The sequence below is a fragment of the Chanodichthys erythropterus genome, chromosome 11 (assembly GCF_024489055.1).
Source record: "Chanodichthys erythropterus isolate Z2021 chromosome 11, ASM2448905v1, whole genome shotgun sequence".
NCBI classification, from domain to species: Eukaryota; Metazoa; Chordata; class Actinopteri; order Cypriniformes; family Xenocyprididae; genus Chanodichthys; species Chanodichthys erythropterus.
Window position 1 is genome coordinate 34,031,926 of NC_090231.1, and position 24,528 is coordinate 34,056,453.

At 36.4% G+C, this 24,528-nt stretch overlaps 4 protein-coding genes across 5 annotated transcripts in view; 1 reads left to right on the forward strand and 3 right to left on the reverse strand.

Annotated features, from left to right (window-relative positions):
* apba2b (amyloid beta (A4) precursor protein-binding, family A, member 2b) overlaps positions 1 to 11,491 on the reverse strand; it is a 100,141-nt gene extending 88,650 nt beyond the window's left edge. The window contains exon 1 of the mRNA XM_067400805.1: positions 11,397 to 11,491. The gene's annotated coding sequence lies outside the window, so the exon portion shown is untranslated. The remainder of the gene's footprint in view (positions 1 to 11,396) is intronic.
* A 1,272-nt stretch (positions 11,492 to 12,763) lies between these two features.
* Positions 12,764 to 15,754, reverse strand: mcee (methylmalonyl CoA epimerase). Its single transcript, XM_067400807.1, has 3 exons — positions 15,621 to 15,754; positions 15,068 to 15,414; positions 12,764 to 13,593 (listed from the first exon to the last, which is right to left on the reverse strand). Exons 1-3 carry the CDS (start codon positions 15,658 to 15,660, stop codon positions 13,441 to 13,443), a joined length of 540 nt encoding a protein of 179 aa, XP_067256908.1. The 5' UTR covers positions 15,661 to 15,754; the 3' UTR covers positions 12,764 to 13,440.
* Positions 15,755 to 15,847: 93 nt separating this feature from the next.
* Positions 15,848 to 20,941, forward strand: mphosph10 (M-phase phosphoprotein 10 (U3 small nucleolar ribonucleoprotein)). The gene is made up of 11 exons (XM_067400806.1): positions 15,848 to 16,011; positions 16,346 to 17,015; positions 17,092 to 17,267; positions 17,352 to 17,511; positions 17,737 to 17,878; positions 17,958 to 18,025; positions 18,237 to 18,374; positions 19,849 to 19,959; positions 20,084 to 20,191; positions 20,279 to 20,509; positions 20,611 to 20,941. The coding sequence occupies exons 1-11, from the start codon at positions 15,848 to 15,850 to the stop codon at positions 20,758 to 20,760; spliced, it is 2,118 nt and encodes a 705-aa protein (XP_067256907.1). The 3' UTR covers positions 20,761 to 20,941.
* A 332-nt stretch (positions 20,942 to 21,273) lies between these two features.
* mtmr10 (myotubularin related protein 10) overlaps positions 21,274 to 24,528 on the reverse strand; it is a 34,584-nt gene continuing 31,329 nt past the window's right edge. For both annotated transcript variants that reach the window (XM_067399511.1, XM_067399512.1), the window contains exons 15-16: positions 23,916 to 24,104; positions 21,274 to 23,778 (exon numbers count right to left, since the gene is read on the reverse strand). In XM_067399511.1, coding sequence (XP_067255612.1) covers positions 23,176 to 23,778; positions 23,916 to 24,104 — 792 coding nt within the window. In that variant the 3' untranslated portion in view covers positions 21,274 to 23,175. The remainder of the gene's footprint in view (positions 23,779 to 23,915; positions 24,105 to 24,528) is intronic.

Genomic DNA, 24,528 nt, shown 5'->3' on the forward strand with positions numbered 1-24,528 from the left:
TAATTTGTGTTCCGAAGATGAACAAAGGTCTTACAGGTTTGGAGTGACATGAGGGTGAGTAATTAATGACAGAATTTTTGGGAGACTACCCTCAAATTTTTTTAAATTCTTATTTTTGTTATATTGTATTTGTCCTATTGTCCTATCGTGAAATAAGAATTTGGTCATATTGCCCACTCCTATTAGTATTTCTTATTAAAGATGATTAACACTCATACGGTTTGTTTTTTTTTTTTGCGCATTTGACAGTAAAGATATTATTCATATTAACCATATTAATTTTGTTTTCAGGGATGACTGAGGATCAGAAATGCAATAATACAATGGTCCTAAGAGTTGATTATTTGTTATTTGCGTATTTTTTTTATTATGTTTAATTATTATGCTATATTTTTTAAATGTTGTTTTTATACACATTGTTTTACAGGTTTTATACAGGTTACGAGTTAAATGTTACGAGTTAAATTTTGGCAGCCCTAAAATACTAAAACAAAAGTATAAACCGAAGAAACTAGGACTAAAACTAACAATGATTTAGTGAAAATGAACCAAAATGAAACTTAATTGACAAGACAAACTGAAATAAAACTAAATATAAACTAAAATATAAACTAAAAAAAACTGTATAACCTGGTTTGAGCTCAAACTAAATCTAGAGTTTGCCGCTGGTAATAACTGGTGGTGGTGTTCATGTGCTAAATACAATCTTCATTCCAACACTGATCTTGGTACATCAATCCACATTATAGGAATGATAATGGGTCCTGATGGTGGTCTTTCTAGATAGTTCTGGATAAAAAACAGACACTGGGACAGGGAGATTTGTTTGCTCTTCACCTGTGGTCCCATTAGTTAGTGAATTCTCCATGTTATTAAAGACTGAGAGCAAGAGTAAATGGATCGTCTGATCTCATTCCATTCAGTCTGCTGAGTGTGGACTCATTCAAATGGAGACAATGGAGCCTGAACTGGGTAAAATCAAGTTAGCTCATTTAAATGCTAATATACATGGATCTGAAATGGCGTGAGGCTAACTGTGCAGCAGCAAAAGAAAAAAGATGTATCACCCTTTCACAGAGCTATACTTGGTCGGGATGCGTTACATGTGTTTTACAGGCAAGACTTTGTCACTCTTTAAACTGGAAATGACTCCAAGGTCGATCCATCGGTTCCACTCTAAATGTAGGTGGGAAGTTAGGCTTAAATAAATATAAATCTTCGATCTGACTACAGCTACATGCATTTACTCTGTCGATGAGTCAGCCCTTGGTATATGAATAGCTGAAAACAGACAGTGCAGAGATTTAAGGTGCAGTTGTCCCAGTAGAGATGAGCCTTCATGACCTTCAGACTGCAGTAAACACCGGCAGCTATAGCACAAGCCCAAATGACCCATCACAAATATCAACAGACCATCATCTTTCAACAGAGAACAGTTCAGTGCAGCCTTTCCTCCATCAGTAAAGCACAACAGCAAAATACACTCACAACTACACAAAAAACACTAACGTGCCATAATCTCATTTCTTAACTTGTCTCATAAAGCATTATTTATTTAGTCATATTTCAGTTTATCAAGTATTGACAGATACACAAAAGGCAGTAGGAAGGCAGATGGAGCTCTTCTGGTTGTGGTACATGAGTCATTCTGAGACTAAAATCAGGGGGCTGCATTTTCGATACATGAAAAACACTCCAAAAGACATTTTCACCCTCATATCTCTTTCCTGATGAGATACCGGTGACTGAAAGTGGTTGTGGCAAATTATACTCAAGAGGGGGCCAATCAATACTACCAAAAAACAAAAACAATATTATCAGAATATTAACAGAAATGTCATGTAGCTAGTTAAGAATTTCCATACAGATATTTAAATAAATACATGCTTGCAAGAGGGGTACTGCTATCCCAGACCCTGGTTCCGCTTGGTCTGTAAAGCTGTTTTGAGAAAAGATATCGGGAAAACACTGCCAGGAGCCTTTAAAGGTAACATATTATGCTCCTTCTTACAAGAAAAAGTCTCAGGTGTCCCCAGAATGTGTCTGTGAAGTTTCAGCTCAAAATACCCCATGAATTTTTTTTTTATACCATTTAACTTCCTATTTTTGAGTGGGCCGAAAAAATGCGCTGATTTGGTAAGTGTACCTTTAAATGCAAATGAGCTTGTGCTCCCTGCCCCCAAGCTCACGATTCCAATACATTGAGGCATAAACAATACAGGAGAAGCTCACACAGCAAATATAACTCTCAAAATGGATCATTACAAACTGTTCGTGATGCACTATATCAGATCACATAGGTATGGAATGTATTTTGTGGATGTTTGCTAACTTTCGATTCTCAATGAGTTTGATAGCATGCTGCACGGCTAACGTGGCTAAAGCTACACACTGTTGGAGAGACTCGATAAGAATGAAGATGTGTTTATGAATTATACAGACTGCAAGCGTTTTCGGGTTAAAAATGAAAATAACGAAATGGCTCTGATCTCCATTAATACAGTAAGAAACAATGGTAACTTTAGCCACATTTAACAGTACATTAGCGACATGCTAACGAAACACATTCAGGGAGACAATTTGCAAACATAACAAAATATATATGAAATTGGAACATGAACAGTTGGTATTGATCCATCTTTGTGAATCAACTTCTGTGCAAATCCTGTGTTTTACTGAACCTCGTGTGCAAAGCAGTCTGGTGTAAAATGACTTGCACATACTGGTATATGAATTTATTTGGACACATTCCCTTCATAAATGAAATTACACCACTGCGTCCTAAGTGGCTCAGATGCCAGGAGTTTATGGAAGCCCATATGTTTACTATTATAGCCATTAACAGATCAGTGATAATGTTTACATAGCTGAGATATATCACGAGCTCAGGGACGGTCTTTCTTGAGTGCTGCTGTCCTGCAGAGTTTTGCTCCGGCCCAACCTTCACGTAGCTTTAGTAATCCTGAAGACATTCAAGTGTGTTTGATCAGGGTTGTGGCTAAACTGTGCAGGACAGCTGCACTCCAGGACCAGTGTTACTGATACACCGTTGTCACTTGCGAAAACAAAATGGCGGCGCCGTGGGTGGAAACATATAGATTAAGGGGTGGTATTATTATAATAAGATCCCCTTCCTATGTAACATAGGTAGCGAAATCTGAGCAGCTTGTTTTTTTTTACATGCTTGCAGAGAAAGGCTTACCAAAACAAAGTTACTGGGTTGTCTTTTTTTCACGTTTTCTGGGTTGGTTGATGCACTGGAGACCCCATTATAACACTTAAAACACGGAAAAAGTCAGATTTTCATTTTATTGTTGACTGGATAAAGGCAAAACTGAATGTGAGCTTGCAGTTGATTGCAAGAAACAGGCAGGGTATACGTGGACTAAATGATTGGAGATGTCTGTCATACACCACCAGAGAGAAGTCTCTCATTTCATCAGAAGATTATGACATTTTGATTAAAAATTATAAGGGCAAAATTGAAAAAATAAAAATAAAACACATGCATGAATGAATTGTTCACAATAAGATCATTAAAGGTGCCCTAGAATCAAAAATTGAATTTATATTGGCATAGTTGAATGACAAGAGTTCAGTACATGGAAAAGACATACATTGAGTTTCAAACCCCTTTGCTTCCTCCTTCTTATATAAATCTCATTTGTTTAAAAGACTTCCTGAAAACACGCGGATCTCAACATAACACCGACTGTTACGTAACAACATTATTATGTATGACCCCAATATTTGCATATGCCAGCTCATGTTCAAGGCATTAGACAAGGAAAGGCAGTATTAACGTCTGGATCTGTGCACAGACAAGGTAAGCAAGCAAGAACACTAGTGAAAAATGGCAGATGGAGCAACAATAACTGACATGATAACATGATATTTTTAGTGATATTTGTAAATTGTCTTTCTAAATGTTTCATTAGCATGTTGCTAATGTACTGTTAAATGTGGTTAAAGTTACCATTGTTTCTTACTGTATTCACGGAGACAAGAGACCCGTCGCTATTTTCATTTTTAAACGTGCAGTCTGTATAATGCATAAACACAACTTCATTCTTTATAAATCTCTCCAGTAGTGTAGCATTAGCCGTTAGCCACAGAGCATAGCCTCAAACTCATACAGAATCAAACGTAAACATCAAAATAAATACTTTACTCACATAATTCGAAGCATGTATGACAAACATCTTGTAAAGATCCATTTGAGGGTTATATTAGCTGTGTGAACTTTGTAAATGCACTGTATTATAGTCGAGAGCTCGTGTGGCAGGTAGCACGCGATTTAAAGGGGCGGCGCTGCCAAAATCAGTGTATAGTTAATGATGGCCCAAAATAGGCAGTTAAAAAAATTTATTAAAAAAAAAATCTATGGGGTATTTTGAGCTGAAACTTCATAGACACATTCAGGAGACACTTTAGAATTATATTACATCTTGTGAAAAAGCATTCTTGGGCACCTTTAAGATGCATTTAGAAAACAGGTACTAGGGTGAACTTTCTTACCATGACAACTTTAAGACACAGTTTGTAGCAGAGTCCCACCTCTGTATCCACTTAGGAGTCCTTGGCCTGAAAAAGTTTGAAAAACCCTGTACTATAAACTAACTTGACTAAATCTTAACAGGAATGACCTTGCTACACAGATCAAATACAGAGATGCAGGGAAGACTAAGCAGGAATGAGAAGAATGCCAACATTCAATTCAGTAATATACAGCAAGTGATTCACCAAATTAGTGAGTCACCAGTAACAAAAACAAATAAATAAATAAATAGATTTTAAAAAAATAAACTTTTCAAACACTCTAGAAACCTACTATTAAAGTCAGTGCCTGACTTACTAACTTACTTAGAGCAATATGACAGATATTACATCAGATATGGGGGCAGGATACACATACCCCGAGGCATAAAATAATTAGCTTTTCAAAGAACGCACAGACTCAGTAATGAACGAAAAGATCAAGAGCAACATTGTTTCATAATCTTGAGTCAGATAAACTTCAGCCAATGAGTGAAAAAAATTGCTGCAGACCTTTCTTACCTCGCACACGAGTGCACAATATTCCCTTCGTATAAGATAAACAAGAGGATGAAAGCACTGAACAGATAAAAGAAATGAAATCTCAAGGTGGGCTGCTTCCCAAAAAGAATGCAAATGTCCATTTATGTACAAGGAGGAAAGATGATAAATAAGGCAAAAGACACAAACACAAAAGCCTTCTCAGTTTATACTGGGCTGATAGGAAACTAAATAGGTTGCTTTCGTTTACTGTGCATAACAGAGGCTTAAACGTGTCTTTAAAATATCTGACAAGTAACTATGCTCTGCTTATTTCCAAAGTAAACATCAAGGCAACATCAAAGGAGCAGACGTTTCAGTCAGAGTCACTGAGCTATGTTATAAACATCAATATTAATCATTCCACAGCTTGATCAAAAGACACATAAGCAAATCATTATAGGGCTTGTGTCCAATAAAGCACTTTCATCTCACATGAACAAAACTGATAAGAGATGTAATTTCTGATGGAAAAAAACCCAAACAATCAAAACCTTTCTTTAGTGTGAACATATTCATGCTCAAGCATATTTAAAAAAAAAAAAAGAAAAAAGAAAAAAAAGAAGTAAAACATTTTATTACCACTTCAAAATCAGTCTTACAAATACAGATATTTATGATTTTTTTTTCTCGAAATATCATTTATCGCAATTCACTTTCATGTTTATTCAGAGTCCAAACAATTCAATATCTCCCAAAAGCTTAAGACAAACTCCAATGAAAACCGCCTCTGACCTGTGAACTTAATTACTAACAAATACAAATTCATCTATCAATACACATATCCTGGCTAGATAACTAAGATCATTAACACCAGTGTAACTGTGTGGGTGAAGCTTCACTTGAAATCATGTTCTTCTGCATGGTATTTCACACCATTCTGAAGTCAAAGCCATCGGCACACTCTCATTACCCATCCTTAAATGTATGCTACTCTAGGGATATCAGCATGCTCCATATTTGTGTACTACGCTAAGGGCACTACAGCACTGGCAAGAATATTATTTCTGTAAGTCCTAGAAAGCATGTTTTAAAGAAAAAACACAAATTTTTATTGGTGGGCAGTCAAATATACATACGTATTTATTTCATTTAAAATGTATATATTAATCATTATTTTTTTTTTACTTTCTATTATATAGTAACATTCAAATGCTTGAGGTCAGTAAGATTTTTTTAGGTAATTAATTCATTTAACTTTTAAAGGATGCATTAAAGGTGCCCTAGAACTACTTTTTAAAAGATGTAATATAAGTCTAAGATATCCCCTGAATGTGTCTGTGAAGTTTCAGCTCAAAATACCCCATTGATTTTTTTTTAACCCTTTCGATCGTGAGTTCTAACTGTCCCCCCAGAGTGAGTTTTTTTAAGGCGACCGTTATTTTAGAACGTTCGCCTTTAATGTTTCCATAGCGACGTGTCTTGCGTGTCATGAGCGCTGAATGCAGCAACAATAACACTGTATGACAGATGGATCGCTATTATTTAGTGTTTCCTTTTTTATTTAAAATATTCGCAAAATTGCTTACCATGTCATCAACTATCTGATATTCTGATTCTCAAATATGTGTAAGTGAGTGTGCTTTGTCGTTTTAAAACCTTTATAAATGATCTTTATCTTGATCTATAATGCGAGATGGGCGCCGCCATCTTAGTTTGCGCTGCAGTTCACAAGAATCCTGTCAGTCGGGTTTACAGCAGGTTAATTCATTATTTTCTTCCGAAATATATGCAAGTAAGTGGCTGGTGAACTGGAAGAATAATAGAGTAAACTTTATAGTTACTTAGGCCCATTATGTGTGTCTGATATGAATAAATGTCGCCAAATTATATTTGTTATTGCTGCTTCCACTGATGTCGGACATCAATGTGTAAATTATAAACGCTTAATGTATTGTTTTAATGGTGCTTATGCATATTTAAATGTCTGAAACCTTAAAATAAACATTATGTGCCTGAAAACACTGCATAGCTGTGATATATGACAAGAGCTGCGCGCGTCCGTCTTGTAGCCAGAGCGCAAAAGCACAGTTTGAATCTGGCAGTTATGTGACACCGCTGAACGTTCGAAATCCCATATGTGGTACCGTACGCCATGGGGCACTGAAATAAAAATCCCATATGTGGGACCGTACCGCTCAAAGAGTTAATTCATTTTTTTAACTTCCTATTTTGGGGCATCATTAACTATGCACTGATATATAGGTTGCAGCCCCTTTAAATCTCCCGCTCCCCCTCCCCCAGAGCTCGCGCTTGCCTTGAACAGCATAAACACAGTTTACACAGCTAATATAACCCTCAAAATGGATCTTTACAAGATGTTCGTCATGCATGCTGCTTGCATACATCGGATCATGTAAGTATAGTATTTATTTGGATGTTTACATTTGATTCTGAATGAATTTGAGGCTATGCTCTGTGGCTAACGAGCTAATGCTACACTGTTGGAGAGATTTATAAAGAATGAAGTTGTGTTTATGAATTATACAGACTGCAAGTGTTTAAAAATGAAAATAGCAACCGCTCTCTTGTCTCTGTGAATACAGTAAGAAACGATGGTAACTTTAACCACATTTAACAGTACATTAGCAACATGCTAACGAAACATTTAGAAAGACAATTCACAAATATCACTAAAAATATCATGATATCATGAATCATGTCAGTTAATATTGCTCCATCTGCCATTTTTTGCTGTTGTCCTTTCTTGCTTACCTAGTCTGATGATTCAGCTGTGCACAGATCCAGACGTTCTGCCCTTGTCTAATGGCTTGATCACAGGCTGGCATATGCAAATATTGTTACGTAACAGTCGGTGTTATGTTGAGATTCGCCTGTTCTTCAGAGGTCTTTTAAACAAATGAGATTTATATAAGAAGGAGGAAACAATGGTGTTTGAGACTCACTGTATGTCATTTCCACATACTGAACTCTTGTTATTCAACTATGCCTATATAAATTCAATATTTAATTCTAGGGCACCTTTAAATTGATCAAAAGTGATAGTAAAGGACTTCAGTTGTAACAAATAATCTATTTCAAATAAATGCTCTTATTTCAAACTTTCTATTCAAAAAATACTTGAGAAAAAAAAGTATATTGGTATCCACAAAACTATTAAGCAGCACAACCGTTTTGAACTGTGATAATAATAAGAAAAGTTTCAGCCTATTACAATGATTTCTGAAGGATCATGTGACACTGAAGATTGGAGTAATGCTGTCTGAAAATTCAGCCTTTCCATCACTGGAATAAATCAAATAACTGCAGCCTTGGGGAGCATAAGAAATTTCTTAAAAAAAAAATAAAAAATAGGACTGTTGCCTTCTTACTTATCAGTTTTCTCTTTGGTAGAAAACAATACATATAATCTCAGATCAAGTAATAGCATTCTTTTTACTATACCTGCTGTAAAATCTGAATTTGGTAAAACTGCCTTCCGTTACATCGTCCCTTCAACCTGGAATGCTTTGCAAAAACAGTTGAAGCTAGGCACTATTATACCACTTAATGATTTGAAATTATATGTCACAGAAACCTTCAACTTTAAGTGTAATTGTATATAGGCTGCTGTTATATTTTTTGTTGTTGTTGTATTTAACTTTTGTCCTTGTTAGGTGTTGTTGTATGGCTTATGGGGTGCCGATACATTTTTTAAGTGCTGCCTTTCTTGGCCAGGGATTATTTGAAAAAGAGACTATAGTCTCAATATGACTTCCCCTGGTTAAATAAAGGAATAATAATAATAATAAAAATAACCCCAAAATTTGGAATGGTAGTGTTTATAAATAGGAATACATGTAAATATCCTTTCTGGGATTTGCCTCTCTGACCCTTGTCCTCATGTTCCTGGGCACATTGCCAGAGGTTATCACGCACACTCAAAAAAGGCAACGGGATCACATGTATCAGAGCGAGTGATAAACCAGACAGCAGCTTTGGGCTAAAACTGCTTACACCAACATTAGTAACACCAGAAAAAAGGGGCCTGCCCACACCCCTGCCATCTCACCACTACTGCAAAACTGTATTTTTTTTTTCATTCAAAACAATTTCTATCCCTATGCAACCAGAAGATAATCGTAGCAAAACATTCAGTACATCCCACTAAATTTTCATGCGATTCATGTGAAAAGACACTTAATATTCAGATCTGTATTATTGTCGATTTGACTGCACTGACACTATTGAATGAGAACAAAACTTGAACTGAATTGAGCTCTGGATGACGACACAACTGTTTTCTGCAAAGCTGTTTTATAGCTGAATCGACTTTGTTTCATAATTGACAAATTTTGCAACATCAAAACTTATTGAACTAAATCAAAATTGAACTATAGCTGTTTATAACTGTATTGAACTTCTTTCATAAATTATGAACTTTACACTGAACTGACTTGAGCTGAATAGTAACACTATTGTCTTCTCTACAGCTGCTTTACAACAGAATTTGAATTTTTCTCATATATTGATTGTTATTTTCCTGTTTATTACATGATTTATTTATTATCTGTATTGTAATAAAGGTGACTTGATTTGATTATCAAAGCTGTTGTTAGAACAGACCAAAAATTATTTTGCTAAAATCACTCAACCCTCACCTGGGGTTTTCTTTCCATCTGTCTATCCAGTTCCAGCAAGAGATCAATTTATAAATGCCGTACTCATGCATAAATATCAACTCAGCATGTTCCTGCAAACAGTGTTTGTCCTTCAGCATAGAACCGTAACTATAAGGGATCTGAAAGGAGGGGCGGGGCAGCGAGTCTGTGTGTGTGTGTGTGTGTGTGTGTGTGTGTGTGTGTGTGTGTGTGTGTGTGTGTGTGTGTGTGTGTGTGTGTGTGTGTGTGTGTGTGTGTGTAAGAGAGCAGGTTGCCTGGACAAGAGAGCGGCAGGAGACTGTTGTGGAGACGGAACCACCAACTGGGATCACACTCAGGAATTATGCACCTTCATAAGCACTCAAACTCCCTCCCTCTCTTCCCTACCACTCCTAAACTGTCTCTCTATCCCTTATGGTTCATTTCAGAGTCCCAAAAGACATTTCAGCCACTTTGAACTATACACACAAAGATGAGCAGCAGAATCATTCATCTTCATATTTCGTACAAGCATGTTGCATTTTTCTCGATTATGAAGAAGTGCGAAAGCTTCATATAAACATATTTTCGAATATGCACATTATTTTTGAATCCTAATGATTTCATTGATTTGTTCAGGGGAGTGGACCAGCTATTGTTCTCTGGACAAAAAGGAGCGCATCTTTTACAGCAGCAGCAGCAGCAACATGCTTGATTTCCAGCTTGAGGCTTGAATTTGATGCTTGATTTACCATAATCATGATAAGCTCTGCAAATCAGCCAGAAGTGAAGGACAGGACATCATTATGTTTATTTTTACACAATTAGAATCGCACCCTCTAATCATGATTTTATGTGTCAGTTGCTAAAGGAAGATTTAGACCAGGATAGATTGCAAAATTCCCTGTACAAACAGATTTTTAATAACACTTCACTGACTACGGAGCAAGCAGGTCCGCTTCTAATGGTAAACAAAACAAAATCTGACTGACAATGATATCTCTTAATTAACCATATTAGCTGAAATTTCCATGAACATCAAGATTTACATACGGGCTGTATAAAGAAAATTAAACCTTGGGTGACCCTTTTCTTCTAAGCTTTTCACTACTCCAAATCACCTTATGACCCCTTTTTACCATTAAATATTCATCAGTAATTTAATATTAGTTAAAAATATATTTAAAATATATATTTTTAAGGATTTTAAATTATAGTAAACTGCTTAAACATTAAAAAAAATTAAAAGATTTTGTCAACTACCCATAGATAGATTTGAAGCTAATATAGCCTAAAACTTAACTGACTAATAATCTTATTACAGTGCTACATATTTAACAACAACTTTTTAAAGGACGTTCCACTCTTTCGTTATAACATTTTCAGCCGTGTTAATTGTGGTCCTTAATGAGAAAGTGAAGTCAGAAGCTCTCAAATAAAAACGAGTTGGATACAAAATAAAATAAAATAAAAAGGAAACAAACTGACGGCCCTTCAGTTCGCGAACTGTCCATTTCCATCTTTAATGTAACGATTAAAATTTTTGAAAGAGGGCTGAGAAGGAGGTCATTAAAAGAACGACTATCATCATGTACGTGATCGTGGCAGCGGGTTTGATGTTGCACCGAGAGGATGAAATCCTGCCGTATCCTTCACGAGCACATCACTTCATCCCGCATCCACACGCTACAGAAATCATTCAGATGAGGCGAAAAGATACCATAAAGAAAACCAGCCTACCTGCATAACCTTTGGTGATGTGATGTTCATGTATAGAAGTCCTGTGTTTTCAGAGGTATAGAGAATGGGAACCGCAGCGACCCCGCATCCCGGAGACTGTGAAGAGAACAGAAGCCTGAAGAGCAGACGTAGAGAACAGCAGGGGGCGCTCCACTGCAGCGCTGGGCTAAATCACCACAAACCCCACCCGAGAGAGAGAGAGAGAGAGAGAGAGAGAGAGAGAGAGAGAGCGATTGTAGCTTTCATTGTGTGAGGAATTCTTCTTAAAATGATAGTTTTAATTTATTTTAAATCACGTAAACTAACTGAGCTGTGCATAGAGGAAGTGCGAATCGAAGCCTTATTCTTTAGCCTCATTGCTAAGAATTGTCCTTTCTAATATAGCATCATCAATCATTAGTAATTAGCCTCCATGTAAATGTTTACGAATTCACTAGCACTGTCCTTGATGACTCAGTATGTCATTTACACAAAGCCATTTCTTTCTGGCCTTGTTTTAAGGGGTAATTTCGCTGAAATGATGCAACACTGTCTCACTGTACGATGAGGTTCTTTATATGACATTACATAAGAGAGATTTACGCCGTTTCCATGAAACACACATAATCTTCCTGATGCTGTTGGATGTACATTTAAGTTGCTGTTAGTTAATGTTAGATCATAATGCAAATGAGAACACATTAGCTAATGCCTTAATGTTGCTGAAAGACATTAAATAACAATAAAACTTGAAATCAATACTACATTAGCTCAAAAATATGAGATGCTTAATTGCCATCTCTTGTAGATGGTGTTCCCATGCAACATGAGAGATTGTTTCTCAAAGCTAAGGCAATAAACAGCTTCCAGTGGCCCAGATAAAACTGGACGTGGTTTGAATAGGTGCAATCAGGATGAGCGGCCTTTGGGACACTGAAAACAACAATTACCATGCAGCTACTCTTGCGTCATGATTAATCCAGGCAGATGTTTTCACATTACGACTTATACAATATGACAAGCAAATACAAGCTTCTACATAATATTGTTGGGATGCATTATAATCTCCCTTGCTCCAATGAAAATATCCTCTCCCTTAAAAACATCTAAACTATCGCATTCTTTGATGATTTCATGCTTATTTTGTTCTTGTTTGATTCAGAGCAATATGTGTTACTTGATTAAAGATATTGCTTGTAGTTATTTTTCACTACTGTCCAAAAGCAAACATCAAAATCTAGCATGTGCAAAATCATAAGATATTTAAAAGGTCTGTGACAGGCTGAGTGTGAATTTCCCTGGAAAGGAGATTTCTGTTCCTTTTCAGAGTTCCAAATAAATTGAAATGTCCAAAACAGCTTAAAACAGCAAAAAAATACCCTTTTTATTCTAACAGTGCTAAAGCAGGAACCTTCAAACAGGACTTTGGAGACCACACATTGAGAAAACCATGAGGCTAGAAACTAATCTTGTTCCTCTAGTTATGTCTTTTGAAAAAAAAAGAAGGAGGGGGAAAAAAAGCAGATTTATGGCTTAAGAACAAATACTACTTTCTATTTGGCAGTGGGTGGACCACAGTGGAGAGATGGGTATGAGCCAACTTGTCTCCCAAATATATGGTTGTCAGCCAAAAAAGAAAGCTTCAATCTGTCTGTTCCATTGAGAGCCAGATGAGAAGCTTACAGGCATTTCAATTCACAATTCATGAACATGACTTATTTGCCATTTTATTATAGCATTTAAAACATGCATTTATTTGAGCGTATTTTGGCTTCTATTACAGTGTTAATTTATTATTTTAAATGTGCTATCACATATATCACAGTGCACCCCATAAATATAATTAACCATAATAATTTACCAAAAAAATTGTACACATTATGAATGTGTGAGTTTGTTAATGGCCAAACTAACTTGAATTAATCATTTATTCAAGTCATTAAAGAAAATAAGGCTTAAACCATGAATATCAAACACACCATAACCTTGCAATGATCTTAAGTGTCAAAAGTGAAGAGTCTAATCAAAGTCACTGTTTACAAGATAAAAATCTCAAGGGTAAAATCTAGGCTTGCTCTATCTCCACAAGAACCCCATCACAGTCTTTAGGGTGAAGGAACATCACAGGTTTGCCATGAGCTCCTATCCGTGGCTCTGGGGAGAGCAGTCTGATTTTCTTTTCTTTCAAATCAGTTATTGCTGCATTGATATCATCCACCTGCAATCAAACAGGCAACACATAAATTATGGACAAGTTCAACATTTATGATACACTGTCAGAAAAAAAAAAAAGGTACAATGCTGTCACTGGGGCAGTACCCTAAGGTACAAAAGTGAAAAGGTACATCTTTGTACCTTACTTACCCCTAAATGGTGCATATTTGTACCTTAAACTTACATATTAGTACTGTAAAAGTACATATTGGTATCTTTTTACCTTAGAGTACAGCCCCAGTGACAAGCACCGTACCTTTTCTTCTGACAGTGTAGTTCCTGACTGTATTCTGTCCTCTAATGAACTGATTACTCTCTGATAGTCTGAAAAAACCTAAAGACAAACACAATAAGACTGTACAAGAAATTAGTTTCTGAATTTTCATTATTATTATCATAATCATCCCATCTAATGTTACTTATATGGGAAAATTATAAGTGCAAGAATGAACATTATAAAGTAATTTTTAATATATTCTTTCATATTTATTCTAAAATGTGTACTGTATATTATGTAACGGTGTATTTTTAGTCCATTTTAGTTGTCAATTTGCTTTTTTAAAATAAAATATATAAAAAAATATTTAAAAATATAAATTATCTTAATATCGTGATTGTAATCATTGTATGTGACGTTTGTGATACATGAATCCTGTAATATGATTTTATGTGAGTTTTGATGTAACTTGTGTCCATTTATAAATTTGCAAATATAGTGTATATTGCAAATATTGTGCAAGAAGCCAAACACAAATTTGAGGAATAATAACAAAAGATTATGTAACATAGCTGCTCTCAACCTTAACTTAATGAAAATGCTAAAACACACACTTTTATTTTACTATATTAGTGAGGGCATTGCATAGACTTCCAATTGAAACATGTGCAAAACACTAGATTTAAATACACACCTACACACACACACACACACACACACACACACACACACACACACACACACACACAAACAAATCAATCAATCATCCACCCCACCTCCCCACTCCCCACTCAATAGCTTTTTTATTTATTGAAAAACATACAGAATCCAAATATTAAAAGTATCACAAAACACCTTTTTTAATGATCTGATTTAATCAATAACAATAGCAAGAAAAATTGTCATAATTACAGCAGAAATACCAGAGATAATATCGTAATATATTAGCCAAAATGGGGGACCTTTACAGGGTTGAGATTTCTGTCATTAATTACTCACCCTCATGTCGTTCCAAACCCGTAAGACCTTTGTTCTATGGGGGATAAAAAAAAAAAAAAACTCTTGGATTTCATCAAAAATATCTTAATTTGTGTTCTGAAGATGAACGAAGGTCTTACGGGTGTGGAACAACACAAAGGTGAGTATTTAAGAACAGCGGTTTCATTTTTGGCTGAACTAACCCTTTAAGTGTTGTGTTGGACAATGGGGAGCCTTTAGTCAAAGGTTGACAACCACTAATCTGACCTAATCTAATGTTTACCTCAATACAGATATGATGCATCCCTCCAGCTTTGTTCTTCTGCAGGAATCCTGCAATGGGGCTTTTTTCTCCCAGAGGGTGTAGTAGCTCTAATTTGGTGTTTCCCAGTTCCACGAACACAGTATACACGCCATGTTCAGGGAGAGGCACAGCGGCGCTCACCTGAGCCCCCAGCACATCGCGGTACAAAGCTGTGGCTTTCTCGAGGTCTGGTACTGCGATAGCCACATGATTCAACCTGCCTAACTTCCATAATGCCTGAGGGACACCTTGTCTGACGGGTACTGACAGAGACAATGACCTCACTGAGGGTAAACTGTGCCATGCACATCTCGAGAGACCTGTAACTGCAAGCGAAATGAAATTGAAATATCTATAAATGCATTTAATATAGAACAACAACAACAGAAGTAGTCTAGGATGGATTTTATTCATGACAGTTCTCAAAAAGTAAGATACAGACTACTGTTAGTATAAGACAGCTCTAAATGTTGCAAACATTCAAAAGAATTGCTTAAGAACAATAAAACATAATCAGTTTACTACTACTTACCTGCAACCTTCAGTAAAGCGGAAGCCATCTTTGCGATCATTGAAGACAAACAAAGCTTTATTTAAACAGATCGAAGCACGCGTTCAGTTAACTTACGTGTTCTGGTAATAGACGCATGATTTACACATATTATTATTTTCATAATATTTTAAACTCATGATTACGCTAAACAACAAACAGTAAATTCTCTAAATTAAGAAACACTGCGGTTATGTGGAACCTTTTATATGGAACGCAATACAATGCATAATGTTTCCGGGGGTTGTATTTACCAAGCGTACCAAGCGGAGCCCCATGTGAGTGCTGAGATGGCGCACGGGGATGGCAGCACGATGGAAAGCTGTTTACAGTTATTAAACAGAAACACAGTCCACCCGGAGCAATTTCTCAGGTTAGATGCACGTTGTATTATTTAACTATTTTGTTGAATTGCTTGTTAATTTGAGTTAATTTAACGTTAAACGAGACAAAGCGGGTATCGGGCCACCCATGTGCAAAACTCTCACGTTGGGGTTACGAGTTCAGTATATGTTTTAACTGAAAGTATTGCTCGTACAGTTTAACATGTATCTGTTCATGTCATTTTTCTATTGTAGTTTTATTTTAAAACTCTAAATAGATATAATTAGTATGTAATAGCATGTTATTACGGTGATATAAAACTGCAGATGAGTGCTGGAAAGAATTATTGACATTTCTCTTTTATGCTCTCAATCTTTATTCAGTGTCCAGGATGCTCTGGCAACAGACTTCACATCACTTACCAAGACTCTTTATGATCTACATAAAACATATGAGCCTGCAGTCTTCAAAGGAAGTCCACTGGAGCAGCTGGCCATCGAAAACTTTGATGAGGAGCAAATCTGGCAGGAGCTGGAACTTCAGAACACTGCATTACTGACACAGTTTGAGGAGGCAGTTGAGCATGCTGTCGCAGATGACACCATACATTTTTTTGAAGATTCAGAGGAGGAGGAGGAGAATGGGGAAATGGATAATGGTTTGGAAGAAGAGAGTGAGGGTGAAGATGATGATAAACATGAGGATGATGATAAAGACGAAGAGGAGAAAATTAAGCAGCGGCTGAAGCCATCTGCAAGCAACGAGGAAGACGACTTCTCTGGCGAAGATTCAGATTTGGACTTTGATGTTGATAAATTTGAGAAACAAACCAAACAGAGACGGTCTACCAAATTATCAAAATCTAATTGGACCACATCAGAAGTGGATGACCGGTTTTTCAAACTGTCTGAAATGGAAGCTTTTCTGGATGATATGGATAAAAGAGAGGGAAAGGAGAGTGTAGGTGAGGAAATAGACTACTTTCAGAATTTGCCATCGGATGAAGAGGAACTAACCTTTGATAAACCAGTCGCATTGAAAAAACAGAAAAAGGTAAAGGTGTAACACTGTTTTTTAAACATAAATTTAAAGTGATGTCAGGAAACTCGCAATGTCTTTTATTTTACAGAAGAAAAGCTCCAGAGATATGAAGTACAAAGATTTCTTTGCTCCAGTGGATGGAGAGCCTGAACGGAGAGATCCAGATGAAGAGAATGAACCAGAATCTAATGATGATTATGAGGGAGAAGATAATGATGATGATGAGCTAGATGAGGAGGATGAGGAGGATTTTGATATGGAAGAGTAAGTCATGAGGATACCTGCTATTGTCATTGTTGTGTGTTAAAAAAAAAATAAATCTAACCCCCCTGCCCGCGCTTCATTTAGGGATGACATGGGTCATAGAGCAAGAGATGCTTTACGCAAGGTGACCTTTGACCTTCCTGATGAGAATGAGGGGGAGGATGTGGAAGACATTTTGGGTGGAAAAGTGAAAAATGTGCCTAAACCTGAGTTAAAGTCATCCTTTGAAAAGCGACAGGAAAAGGTTTGTCTTTTGTATGAAATCTTTATTTAATATTACATACTAATTATTACATACTAATTATAAATATATATATATATAATGTTTAATTTAGTTTTAATTTTTATTTATTTCCCTTTAGCTGCTAAGGCAATTTCAGTTCGCAAATGAATTGCCTAATTTCAGTTAACAAAAATGTTTTCAGTCAACAATAATAACCCTGATATCATATGATATGAATTTAAACAGATGAAAAAACAGATTGAAGAACTGGAGAATGCTGCGCTGTCAAAGAAGCCGTGGCAGCTGTTGGGAGAGGTGAGCGCTCAGACTCGCCCGGAGAATAGCATGCTGGAAGAGGACGTGGCGTTTGACCAGACCTCTAGGATGGGTGAGAGTTTCATGCTGATCTCCACGGCAGTAGGCTTAATGCCTTGATTTGTTAATTACTTTGGTTTTCTTCTCCACAGCTCCTGCAATCACAGAGGAAACTACCTTACAGCTGGAGGACATAATCAAACAGAGAATTAAAGATCAGGTTTGTTTAGACTTCAGTGTTTATGTTGGGGGTCTTATTTTTGGAATGCGAGCAAAGTAAATAATCCATTTTTTTACAGTTTGCCTAAAATGTCTTGTATTAATAATTTTCTGCTTGTTTTATGAATTTGATGCATGTCATGTGTTTGTCACACACACTATCTGAATAAAGGGTTGCTGAGCTGTTTGTGTTTGATTTGTTTGTGTCTCAGGTGTGGGATGATGTGGTAAGGAAAGAGAAGCCCAAAGAGGAAGTGTTTGAATATAAGAAGAGACTCACTCTGGACCACGAGAAGAGCAAACTGAGTCTGGCTGAGGTTTATGAGCAGGAGTATATCAAACAGACACAGGTGAGTCTTGTCCACCATTGTCTCTTTCATTTCATGTCCTGCCCATACTTGTGTATGCTTTCAAAAATATTTGATATGTAGCATTTATTTAAAGGTGCCATCGAACGTTTTTTTACAATATGTAATATAAGTCTAAGGTGTCCCCTGAATGTGTCTGTGAAGTTTCAGCTCAAAATACCCCATAGATTTTTTTTTTTATTAATTTTTTTTAACTGCCTATTTTGGGGCATCATTAAATATGCACCGATTCAGGGGCTGCTGGCCCTTTAATTCTCATGCTCCCTGCCCATCGAGCTTGTGACTCTATAATACAGTACATTTACAAAGTTCACACAGCTAATATAACCCTCAAATGGATCTTTACAAGATGTTCGTCATTCATGCTGCATGCAAGCATCAATTCCTGTGAGTATAGTATTTATTTGGATGTTTACATTTGATTCTGAATGAGTTTGAGGCTATGCTCCGTGGCTAAAGCTAACATTACACACTGTTGGAGAGATTTATAAAGAATGAAGTTGTGTTTATGAATTATACAGACTGCAAGTGTTTAAAAATGAAAATAGCAACGGCTCGTCTCCGTGAATACAGTAAGAAACGATGGTAACTTTAACCACATTTAACAGTACATTAGCAACATGCTAACGAAACATTTAGAAAGACAGTTTACACATCACTAAAAATATCATGATATCATGGATCATGTCAGTTATTATTGCTCCATCTGCCATTTTTCGCTGTTGTCCTTGCTTGATTACCTAGTCTGATGATTCAGCTGTGCACATCCAGACGTTACTGGCTGCCCTTGTCTAATGCCTTTCATAATGTTGGGAACATGGGCTGGCATATGCAAATACTGTTACGTAACAGTCGGTGTTATGTTGAGAGTCGCCTGTTTTTCGGAGGTCTTTTAAACAAATGAGATTTACATAAGAAGGAGGAAACAATGGAGTTTGAAACTCAATGTATGTCTTTTCCATGTACTGAACTCTTTTTATTCAACTATGCCAAGATGAATTCAATTTTTGAATCTAGGGCACCTTTAATAAAAAATACAGAAAAAATTGTTATATTGCGACATTTTATTGCAACTCTAAAATATTTTTTCTAGTTTAATATATTTTGAAAAATATTTTATTTCTGTGAAGTCGAAACTGAATTTTCAGCATCATTACTCCAGTCTTCAGTGTCACATGGTCCTTCAGAAATCATTCTGATTTGTTGCTTAAGAAACATCTTATTATTATCAATGTTCAAAACACTTGTGCTGTTTAATATTTATTAAAAATGTAATAATCTTTTTTCTGGATTCTTTGAGGAATAGAAAGTTCTTGAAGCATTTATTTGAAATGGATATCTTTTGTAACATTGTAAATGGCTTAACTATCACTTTTGATCAAATTAATAAATCCTTGCTGAATGGAAAATTACAATTTCTTTAAAAAAAAATTGATTGTTAATTGATTGGCCTCAGGACAAGAAGGAAGAGGAAGAGAACCCAGCGCATATAGAAATCCAGAAGCTCATGGACACCCTCTTCCTCAAACTGGATGCTCTATCAAACTTCCATTTCACACCAAAACCAGTGAGTAAAATATCCTTTTGTGGCTTGAGCTAGCTAAAATTTATTCCAGAATGTCTGAAATCTGAAAATGGCATGCTCATACGAGTCATTCTTCATTAAAAAAAGTGTTGTTCTTCCTTTTTAGCATGTTCCTGAGGTTAAAGTGGTTTCCAACTTGCCTTCTATTACTATGGAGGAAGTGGCTCCAGTCAATGCCAGTGATGCCACACTGCTTGCTCCAGAGGAGATTAAGGTTTGTGTGGTCTGCTATCTTTATAGTATTTGTGTGAAACATTTACACAAGTCAGATCTCAAAATGCATTTAATTTCCTTATCTCAGGAGAAGAATAAGGCAGGAGATATACTCGGAGACACAGAGAAAACCACTACAGATAAGAAACGAGAGAGACGGAAGAAGAAGAAACTGAAGCGTCTGAAGATTCAGGAGCGGGAGAAGAGACAGAAACTCAAAGAGTTGATGAAAGGAGATGGCAACAAAAAGCAGAGTAAAGCTGAGGTTGAAAAGACTCTCAAGAAACTTACTAAAGGAGGAAAAGCGAAAGTACTCACGGTCAGTAACTAAAGTCTAATGTAGTATTAATATATGCAATATTATTATTATTGTGGTTTTATGTGTATATTTTCTAACTTATTTCCTGTACTTCCTAACAGAATGATGGCATGGACAAGGCCCTGCGTTCTTCTCAAGCTTTCTTCTCCCAACTACAAGACCAAGTCAAGAGCCAAATCAAGGGCTCAAAGGACCAGACGGCAAAGAAGAAGAAACATAAAGAGATTTCTGTAAACAAGCTGAAGTTGTAATGTTATAACATGTCAAAAGCGATATGTAAAGTTATTTGTTTAATCTAATTGACGTTATATCCTGTCATTTTTATTCAAATACATATTTCTTTTTCCTGTATATTTGTGTCTTGGAGTTTTTTTGTTTTTTTTTTTGTCTATTTTTGGTAATATATAAATGTTAATTTTTGTGGCCACTGAATCTTTCAATAAATATATGCATCATCCTATGGGGGAAAAATATAATTTATTAGTTAATGCTTAGGTGACTCATAGTGTCTTCTAAATGAATAAATGTAAATACTCATGTTTTATTAGTCATATCACTAAGTGGTCAGAAGAGGGCAGTACTGGTGGGTAGTGTTCTCTCTAATGTTTTCCTTACTTGCTTCAGTAACAGCTAGTTTAACCTGAGAATGTAAACGAATGACATTTAAAGACTGCTTTCGCTTATTTCTAAACTCTTAAAACTATTAGAAAGTAGGATTTAATGTACTGAAGAACAAAAAAGGCAAATCAAGTCAAATGTGGCAATTCTTTTTATTTGCATGAAAATCTGAAGAGCCAAATTTTGCATATTGCCTCAAAACAAGGCTCCCCTGAGCTCACAAACAAAAACTAAAATTACAAACCTTTATTTAGCCCCCACACAGACAAAACTGACCAACCACTAATATCTGAACAACTTCCACACAAAGCTTTGGAATTAGTCACCATTGTTCCACTTACACGCCAAAGAGGAAACTCCTGAATGTGATGTATTTTGAAGCATTTTTTTAATATCCAGAGAAAAAAGAAAAAGGAGCAGGTACACTGCAATTCAGGGCCCACAACAAGGCACAGAGGATTTGTACAATATCCCTGTTTCAGTTTCTTTGCATTACTGAATAAATATCAGTGTTGTTTGACAAATCAAACAGTGACATTAAAGCATACAGTTGTCATACTCTTGACAGCATTAGTGGTAAACTACACACATACTGTGCATTACTTCAGATTAGTTAAAGGGTATCCGGGAGAAAGGGTAAGTACCAAGTCTAGCAAAAAAAAAAAAAAAAAAAATATATATATATATATATATATATATAAATTGAAAACTTTTTACAAAAAAAGTTCCCAACCAAAATTAAAAGACTCTGAAATTAAAGAGGCTACATATCAAACAAAGACCAACGTTAAGCAAAAGTTCACAGGTGCATTAGCACAACTTTCTCAAATTATAATGTCTTATCTGACAATCAGATGCTGTTTAAGACACTGACTGCTTAACTACGTGTCAAATCAACCAGCTGATTGGCTCGAGCAGCTGTCAATCACTTTTAAACAGCCACACTGTGCTTCAGAAAGGACAGGGTCTGACAGACCGGGTTCCAGCCAGCCTGACAAATGCCAATATGTGCACAGTTATTGCCTGCTATTAGGGTTTATGTTAATAAACCCTGTCAATTCCTATATCGAGTTTCACAATTTTGGTTATTGATTTTAATAAAGCTAACTACAGTTAGACCTTACCAGAAGGTTTCAAGAAATCTTAAACTATTTTATGATTAAAAGATAAAATATATGTACATTTTATACCTTAAATTTAAGTTATAGTTCTATGATAACACTATAATAAGGTTCAATTCGTTAACGTTGTTAAATGTAATAGGTATCGAGACCCAGCATTTATTAATATAGGTTAATGTTAATTTTACTTGTACGCCAGGTTTCATAGACGAGGCTTAACCCTAGCCCCAGACTAAAATACATGTTTGAGCGGTTTTAACTGCTAGCAACTTGAGATAAAAGAATGCCACTGACATATTTAAAGATGTGTCAGTGCCATTGTTTTGTCTCAAGATGCACACCAGTAATGTTTTTTTTTTTTTTTTTCTAAGGCATGTTTATAAAAGATACTTTAATGCCCTAATTGAAACTAGGCCATAACACATTAAGTATAAATTAACATTCACCAATGTATTATGAATACATCAATTATAAATTATATATATTCATATGAACTTTTAACATATGCTATAAAATGGTTTATTGTTAGTTCACGACACCTAATGCATTAACTAATGTTAACAAATTCAACCTTAATATAAAGTGTTACAACTTCTACTTCCTTTCTACTAATGCCACAAGCTCCACACAAAAATCCACCAAGTATTTTCAGTTGAACACAAGGAAAAAAGTCCATACAGGCAGTGTAGAACAGATCCAAACAATCCTACGTCAGAAAGATGTGCGATTGGAGCTTTATATTTAATCATGTGCAAAAAAACCCTCACCGACTGACGACTCTCAAAAGACTGAATAAAAATGTCCAGGTAACTGTCGGTACCACACTCTTGCAGATTCAAAATGAGAACTAAATGCAAGTGAGAAGATCTTCAAGCCTTAGATCTTCATGTTCGTCTGACCTCACAGTCCTATCCCAGCAGTCTGCCCTCAAATCGTCTCATTAGCCAGTGTCTCCGTAGAGAGCCAGATCTTGGCTCCACTGAGGAACTTGCTAAGAGGAGTCCCTGTGATGCCGGGGCGGCACAGGTTACCCACAGGAGAGAAGGGGAACGAGGAACTGAGGTACTCTGGAGGAGCAGGGGACTGGTGAGGAGTCAAAGTCACTTTGAAGTACATTTTGCTGTGCTCCATGTGTTGGTTGTTGGGAGTACAGCCTGCTCCTTTATATTGCCTCAACTGGTTCTGGAGCATTTCAATCTCGTCTGTGAGCACTGAGAGCTTGTGGAAGGCGGTGATGGGGCCGCCCTGCGGGATCTGTGCCTCGGGAACCCAGCGGAGGAAGTAGAGCTTCCAGACAGAGAGGTGAGATGGGAGGAGCTGGGGCAGCAGCAGGCCCTGCAGGTCGACAGGACGAGAGAACCAGTCCCGAATGAAGCGCTCCGAGGGAGTTTCTTGCTGCTCCCGCATCTGAGACAAATCAGAACGGAGACGCAGTATGAGGGAGTTCCGGCGTGTAAGAGTGTCGTTCGGTCCAAGCGATCCGTTTCGCAGGGCAGAGGGCACACCCCGCAAAGTGGAACTGTAGTTTTTCTGAGGAAGAAGCAAAAAATATGATTGTATTTATTTACTTTTAGCCTTTTAATCAAGAATTTGCATTCTATTGTGGTTTGATATCAATTTAAAGATTTGCATGCAAATTGGCATGCAGACTAGTAGAGAGAGCTCACCTTGCTGCGCCTGTGTGTGAATGTCTTCACTGTGCCGTTTTGCACACAGGTAGCGATCTTGCCGACGTACAGGGGATTATTAAAAAGAGTCTGGTCTTTAAGACTAAATTGTTGGGACCAGTCCCACACCGGAGGAAAGCGCAGAGCCTGGTCCTGCCCCAGGTAAATACTCTTACTGCTCGCAAAATCCTGAAGAGATGAGAGAGAAAGAGGCAGACAGACACAGAAGGTTAGACATTTGCTCAAAGAGGTCAAAAAAGTGAATAAAAATAGTGTATTAATATTGATTTCTCGCTCTTAAATATAAACTCATTGTAAAATAGCTGATATTACTGTTGTGATATCTAGTTAAGCTATTAATTGGCAGAATTGTTGACTGTAATTATTGTTAATACATAGCTATGAATAAAACAAATACATGTAAAATATTTAAAATAAAATATAGATATATTAAAAACAATACTTCTGTTGTCATGTTTTATATAGTGGGAAAAGGAGTTCTTGCACTGACACTATCTATCTATCTATCTATCTATCTATCTATCTATCTATCTATCTATCTATCTATCTATCTATCTATCTATCTATCTATCTATCTATCTATCTATCTATC

Coding starts and splice junctions, on each gene's coding strand:
- mcee (XM_067400807.1), bottom strand. CDS start 15,660: ATGATCGCAAAGATGGCTTCCGCTTTACTGAAGGTTGCAG. Junction 15,415..15,620: donor CGCTTTACTGAAGGTTGCAG/GTAAGTAGTAGT, acceptor TTTCGCTTGCAG/TTACAGGTCTCTCGAGATGT. Junction 13,594..15,067: donor TGCATCATATCTGTATTGAG/GTAAACATTAGA, acceptor GTTTGATTGCAG/GTGGATGATATCAATGCAGC.
- mphosph10 (XM_067400806.1), top strand. CDS start 15,848: ATGGAACGCAATACAATGCATAATGTTTCCGGGGGTTGTATTTACCAA. Junction 18,026..18,236: donor AACAGAGAATTAAAGATCAG/GTTTGTTTAGAC, acceptor TTTGTGTCTCAG/GTGTGGGATGATGTGGTAAG. Junction 18,375..19,848: donor AGTATATCAAACAGACACAG/GTGAGTCTTGTC, acceptor GATTGGCCTCAG/GACAAGAAGGAAGAGGAAGA.